This window comes from Gavialis gangeticus, unplaced genomic scaffold (genome assembly GCF_001723915.1).
Source record: "Gavialis gangeticus isolate Ggan-Ray unplaced genomic scaffold, GavGan_comp1, whole genome shotgun sequence".
In the NCBI taxonomy this organism is placed as follows: domain Eukaryota; kingdom Metazoa; phylum Chordata; order Crocodylia; family Gavialidae; genus Gavialis; species Gavialis gangeticus.
In genome coordinates, this window is record NW_017728982.1 from 568786 (window position 1) to 575236 (window position 6451).

General features: G+C 53.3%; 1 protein-coding gene across 4 annotated transcripts in view; it reads left to right on the plus strand.

Annotated features, from left to right (window-relative positions):
- Positions 1-216: 216 nt before the first annotated feature.
- CD3E (CD3e molecule) overlaps positions 217-6451 on the plus strand; it is a 14166-nt gene continuing 7931 nt past the window's right edge. Inside the window, exons 1-4 of one of the 4 annotated variants that reach the window (XM_019512047.1) lie at positions 217-2140; positions 2381-2582; positions 2677-2796; positions 5424-5642. In XM_019512047.1, coding sequence (XP_019367592.1) covers positions 2724-2796; positions 5424-5642 — 292 coding nt within the window. In that variant the 5' untranslated portion in view covers positions 217-2140; positions 2381-2582; positions 2677-2723. Of the gene's footprint in view, positions 2583-2676; positions 2797-2850; positions 4867-5423; positions 5643-6451 lie in introns of those variants that run through there. The other 3 variants (XM_019512040.1, XM_019512053.1, XM_019512058.1) reach the window with 3 other exon arrangements.

Consider the following 6451-nt stretch of genomic DNA (forward strand, 5'->3'; position numbering starts at 1 on the left):
TCCCTCCAGACGTTCCCTGACTAGATCCTCACTAACCCTTGGCCTGGGTGCGCCTCCCCTGGGCCCTGAGGGGGGCCGGGGGGGTGGGGGGGTGACTGTTCCGGTCCCTGCTCAGGAAAATGGAGGCAAAGAAGTCGTTAAATAGGTTAGCTTGGTCATCTGGTGTGACGACCAAATTTCCTAGCGTGTCCTGCAGGGGCCCCACGTTACCTGGGACCTTCTCTTCTGTCTCCTGGCAAAGCCGCTTCCCCTGTGTGCCCGAGTCCCATTGAGCTGGTCATTCCTTAACCCTCGGCACTCATGTAGCACTGCCCATGTGTACAAGCCGCTGCTGGTGTGAGATCCTATCTGACTGTCACAGGTGCTGAGCCCTCTGAAATGAGTGCAGGCACTCAGTGCCTCTGACAGCCGGGTGCTGGGGTCGCACACTGAGCGCCCAGGATCAGCACCTGCTTCTACAAACGTAGGCCTAACAACTTGGCAGGGCCACGTCACTGCCAGGCAGCGATCGCCCCAGCCCCAGCCCCAGCCCCAGCCCGTCTCCTTGCAGGAGCTGCAGCAATGGCCCCAATCAGGGAACAGGCCTAGGAATGGCATCTCTCCCGTGTGCAAACGTGCCTGCTGTGCAGGCCAGAGTGCTGCTGAGTGGGGAACGGCCCCCTCTAGCGGCATCACGCCACTTCTGTGCTAATGTTAAAACCCAGCGTGTCCCTTTGATTGCCGTGGATGAAAGATGTCAGTGGGCTCCTCCAGCCTTCCCCTCCTGCAGGGCGGTAGAGGCGGTGCCCTCACCCCACAGCAGGAGAGAACCCCCCCCCTCCCCGGAATGGCAGCCCCCCCAGGCCAGCTTTGCTCACGTGGCTCCCACAGACAACTTGACTTCTGTAGGGACGCAGCGTTGCCGGGCAGATTCGTATAAGCCAGGGCCGCCGGCAGTCATAGCAAGGGAAGGGGTTGTCTGAGCATCCTTGGCCTCCCCACATACCCTGCCACTTGCAGATTAGCGGGTGCATACATGTGAGGCACAGAATTGGGAAGACCCATTTTGTGGCAAATTCAGGTTCCCAACACGTGTATATGCTGTCACGTGCGTGCAGAGTTCCCCCTACCTGCAAGCTTGCCCATCAGCAATCCTTTCATCACTACTGGGTCCATGGCACATGCTTTGGGAAGTGCCAGCATGTAGTCCCTGCCTCTGCTGGGTCGGGAGCAGAGTCACGGAGGTTCCCATGTTTGTCCTGGACCTGGCTGCAGTGGAACGGGGCTGGCACGAGCAGAGGTGACTGCAAGGGCAAGGACCACATAGCTGCTTCCTAGTTATTTGCTAGTTCTCCACTAGAGCCCAGAGTAACAGCTTGCTCTGAGCTGTCTGCTGCCGTGGACATGATGTACTCCTGTGCACGTGGTATCAAGTGGAAAGTGGGTGAACCAGAGCCTAGAATGGCTCGGGACACACTGCCCCTTCCCCGGTCGGTTGTCACGTGGCTTGGCACATTGCTATCTACTTACTTTTTCACTTACTTCTGGCCGTGGGGTTGGGTGGGTGCTTCCCAGTCGGAGAAAAGGGCCCAGGCCCTGCTGAGAAGCAAGCGCCACACATCTGGCTGTGGGGACAGTTGCATACATGTGTAAGCTGCTTTCAGGTTCCTCCTCTTCCCTGGCACTGCCAGTGGGAGTTTGTGCAAAGTGGAAGGGTGGGGAAGGATGTCACCCCATAGGGAGCATCGTGGGAGAAAGCAGAGAGGCAGACATCTGGGCGAATGAAGCTGGTCTACTTGTCCACGGGCCCATGGGGTCCCATGAGAAGCAGGCTAGTATCTGCCAGGTGGCTCCTGAGGGAGCAGTGCCCCAAAACATGCTCACGCTGGCAGTCCTGGTAGCAGGGAGCTTCCCATTGTGTAACACCAGCATTCGAGCCCAGCCCCAGTGAGCGAGTCGACTCCTGGTTTGTTTAATTCAGTCCTGTTGTTATTCTCGGTTGTAAGTGTGTCAGCCAGATCACCGCTGCTTAGTTTTCTCTCCACCTTTTTCAGATTTTCTACCCCACTCATCCCTGCAGCACATGAACTTCAGACCTTTGTACGACCATCATGGCTATTGCCGATCTGTGTTACAGCAGCATCAAGGGGCCTGACTCCAGGTATCGCCCTGTTCAGGTAGGTCCTAGGCTTCCCACCTCTTTTGCAGGAGGCAGCCTCGCCCCAAGGACCTTGCTGTGGAGCTCAGGCTGGTTGCACAAGTTGCTGCTGTGTGGCTGGTCCCGGCTCTTGCGGCATTTTCAGTCATTATGTTTGTTGTCATCACTTTGCTAACTTGATTGTAACATGCTGAACTTGAAAACTACTAACTCATCCAGAACTGTGGATGTGTTTGTGGAAAGTGTGGTCAGCAAGTCAGCTGCGGTCCCCTCTGCCCCTGCTCCCTGTCCTGGGACAGTCACGCGGATGGAGCGAAGGGCAAATGGCTGCCTCTTGCTTCCAGTGACGTTCAGATGTGCAGACGCTTCGAGCCTCCGCACTTCCTGGCACAGGCTTGTTTTACGTTCAGTCTCCCCAAGCTGCTCGTGCAGTGCGCTGGAAACGGTAAGTCCTCTCTGCACTGCCTCAGCGACTGTCATCAGTTCTGAGAAATGCTTCTGGACCCGTTTCTCATAAACGGCGCCCTTTCTTTCTTCAGAACGGAACCGGGCAATGCCAGTCTGACTGGACGGGACAGGCGAGAGCATGGGGAGAACAGGGAATGCACGGATGAAGTTGGGGCTTTTCCTGCCTGCACTGGGGGTCTTGCTCTGTGTGGGTGAGTACAGTTGGCAGAGTGCAAGGGTGATCCTCATGAGCTCAGCCAAAGGGAGTCCATGCGTGTGCAGTGCAGAGGCAGGGCAGGTCCCCACAGGTCTCCTGACAGATGTGTACAATGGCTTATGGCAGAAAAAGGTTGCTTCTGGCTCGGGCAAGATGGGGCAGTCAGTTAGTCGAAAACGAAGGATCAGCAGCGACTTACTTCAGTCTTTAATATAACATCACTGGTTGAGAAGATTGTTTCTGCTTATTCAAAATTCACTGCAGTCTTCGACACAAGTCCGCAGAGATGGGAAAAGGTACGGGCGAGGCAGCAGCACAGTTCAGGGGAGCTAGGACTCCTGCCTCCTGTTCTTGGCTCTGCCATTAAACCCCTGCGTGCTCTTGGGCAAGTCACTCTTCCTCTGTAGCTCAGATTCACCATGGGAAGACAGGAAGAGTGGCTTCTCTTTAATGTTGAGATGAGCAGCTGGTGTTTGTAAAGCTCAAAGGGAAAGAGTCAGAGGAAAGGCAGAGCAGGTGTAGATACTACTGCTAAATCAGTTATGGAAATGAATTCTGCAGCCACCCTACCCAGACATGGGAGCCACCTCTCGCTCTCCTTTCAGAGCATTAAAGGAAATTGAGCTTCACTAGGCTGCAACTGATTTTTGCTAGAGCACCTGCATGTATTTTATTTCTCTAAAAATAATTCCTCTGAAGAAAATAAATCAGCTGATCACCTTCTCCTCTAGCCCCTGGGGTTTCTTGTCTGTGGCCTCCAAGAGAGTGGCTCCCTCAGTAAATTGAATACTGCCTGTGAAGAGACACAGAAGGAGCTGAACACTTAAACAGGCCATTTTTGCATTTATGTTTGCCCCTTTCTGTTGGCCGGCATCCCTCCTAACAAACTGGCAAGCTCAGTCGAGCCACCCTGGTACTGCAGCTCCAGGGAATTTGACACAGTTGCACATTTCCCAACCTGAATGATGCATAGAAACTATTTTGCAGAGTTCAGCCATGTTATTTTTAACACTATGGCCCTAGACCTGCAGAGAACAAACCCCTCCCAACAGGGTGAAACCGCTGGTTCTCCACAATTGGTCTCTGCTCAGCACAGCGCAGCAGGCATGTTGGTGCATTTACACTTGCCAAAGCATTTCTATGTAAAGTGGACTCCGAACGCCGCCATTTCACTTCTCCAGTTTGGACTGGTCGTCATGCTGTGAAAATGGCACCCAAAGAGAAACACAAGTTTAGTTCCCAATACCATTGGCTGTCTAATCTCTTATCTTGTTAGGGATTTTGGATGCATCTAACTACAGCAGTAGAGTACAAATATGCTGACTGCAGATGTCTTCCTAGTCAAGACCAGACCCAAGGAGAGAAGCATTTCAACAGAATGATTATTTAAAGGACTGGAAATAGTCTGCATCAGTTAACTGTTACTGTTTCCACTAACTTGAAAAATCAGCTAAAATCAAGCGTCAGTAGTAATTTCTAGTGGCATCTACATAGGATTGGTACCTTGCAGAGATCAGACCGGTGCACAGAGGAATAAAAAGTTCCATGGTGGGATTTTGACACTGATTTGTGGGAGAAGGCGATCAGGGTAGAACCCGAGTGACAATATGGGAAAGAGAAGGCTGACAGTAACCAGCAGTTTTATTATAAAATCTGAGATTGGAGGGCAGCACAGGTAACTTCAGTAGGATGGTTTGAGCCACTGCCCCACCTTCAGAATGGCTCCTCTGGCACCAAAATGTGTTTCTTGCTTCTGCCACCTTTTCTGGCCTCCACTGCCATCCTGTTTGCAAGGCTGGGCGGGGGAATAGTATGTGTTTACAGCACCAGGGTTACATACATATGTGGCAGACACCTGAGCAGGTACTAGGTTATTCCTGTGGGTTCCTGTTGTGCATTTTGTCCCTGGAAGCAGGTTGCTAAACACAACAGAAAGGACATTTTGACCAAAGGAGCCCTGCAAGGACTCGCTGTGTGTAGGCAGGATCTCCAGGGTGCAGCGCATGGATTTACTAATGGTTTTCTTGTGTTCTTTTACAGCTGGCACCACAGCACAGAACCGTAAGTTGCTTTTACCAGCAATGCTTTTAACTATTCAGTCCTAGAGTAACATTGTAAAACTAAGATTGACCCTGCTGTTTCTAGCTGCTTGGCGAGAGGGAGCCGGCAAGCGGGAGGCTGGGCCTGACCTAGAACCCTTAGAAGCAATGTGCATCTGCTTATCAGGTGCCGAACAGCCTTGTGTGTGCATGTGTCCACAGAGGACGCATCACAGAGAACATCTGACAGTTTAAAACTCCAGATCCACAAGAGGTGCTTCTCGCTGAGCTTGGGGCCAGTGGAAGTGCCATTATTAATAGCCGTTGCTATTTAAAATTAATACTATGGTAGCATCCAAGGCCACACTCAAGTAACCACTGGGCTACCTCAGCATATATATGCAAAAGGAAGCAGTCCCTGCCCAAATAGCTCACATTTGAAGTGTGTCACTGAGGCCAACGGCTATGCAGTTGATGCCTTGTTTTCCCTCCGTTCCTGGTGCAGTTATCCATAGGATCAATGCTCACATTCTTCCTCCAAACCAGAAAGCCTCTCTGCTAATGTTGTTCTTGCTTCCCACAGAAAGAGAGATCGACGTGACGATCTCTCACACCATGGTGACTCTCATCTGCAGCGATGACGCTACTATAAGGTGGAAGAAGGATGGCAAAGATCTACCAGACCCTGAAAACAAACAAAGTCAGTTGGTGATAGCAAACTACCAGGGCACTAAAGATGATGGCATATACACCTGTACATTGGACACGGCCACATCAATACCGCTATACCTGAAAGCCAAGGGTGAGTGAAGGGGAATGCCCCTCCCACAGGAAGCGGGCACCGGGGCCTTTGGGAGCCTTTCCCTGGGCTTGGCCATGGGGATTTCCTGCCTAGCCCGAGGAGCTGGGCCCGACTCGAGGGGCGCGGGGCTGACTCCAGCACAGGCCCCGAGGTCGTGCTGCCGGGCGTGGACGTGAGGGATCCACAGGCTCCTGGTTGGAAGAGGGGCTGTTTGCTCCAGTGCTCCCAGCTCAGCTTCTCCACTCTGCTCTGCCACACAGCTCGCTTTACCCTACCTGCGTCCTCACGCCAGCGTTGAGAGCGCTGTCCCACACCGAGGTGAGGCATTCCCTGAGCTTCAGAGGGCAGGGAGCGTTAAGGATTTCAGCGAGAGACACTGGCCCTGGAGGCCTGCGGAGCATGCAGCCCGGCTGCTGTGGTCCCACTTGGAAACTGGCCCTGTTCTCCTGTCTCGCAAAGCAGCTTGCAGCCCCAAAGCAAGGCAGGCTGCCTGGCAGCTGCTCTGCCTGACTGTTCCTGGAATCCCTGCCTTCTCCCTGGTGTGAACAGAAAAGGCTGAGAACCTGGGGAGAAAACGGAAGAGGTGTCAGGGAGGGCTTGCATCCTGGTGCAAGGACGCTGCAGAGATCAGGAGACCGTTCAGTCCTGGCCCCCTCAGCTCCCTCGGCCCGTTGGTGCTGTCCGCACTGAGGCATGGGGAGGGTAGAACAGTCTCTGCCTTCCCCCAGCTTCTTGGCCTGCCCTCCCCTCTCATCCCGTCATGAAGGAAGGGCACCATTTCCATTAATGTGAAGCAGGCGAGCGAGGTC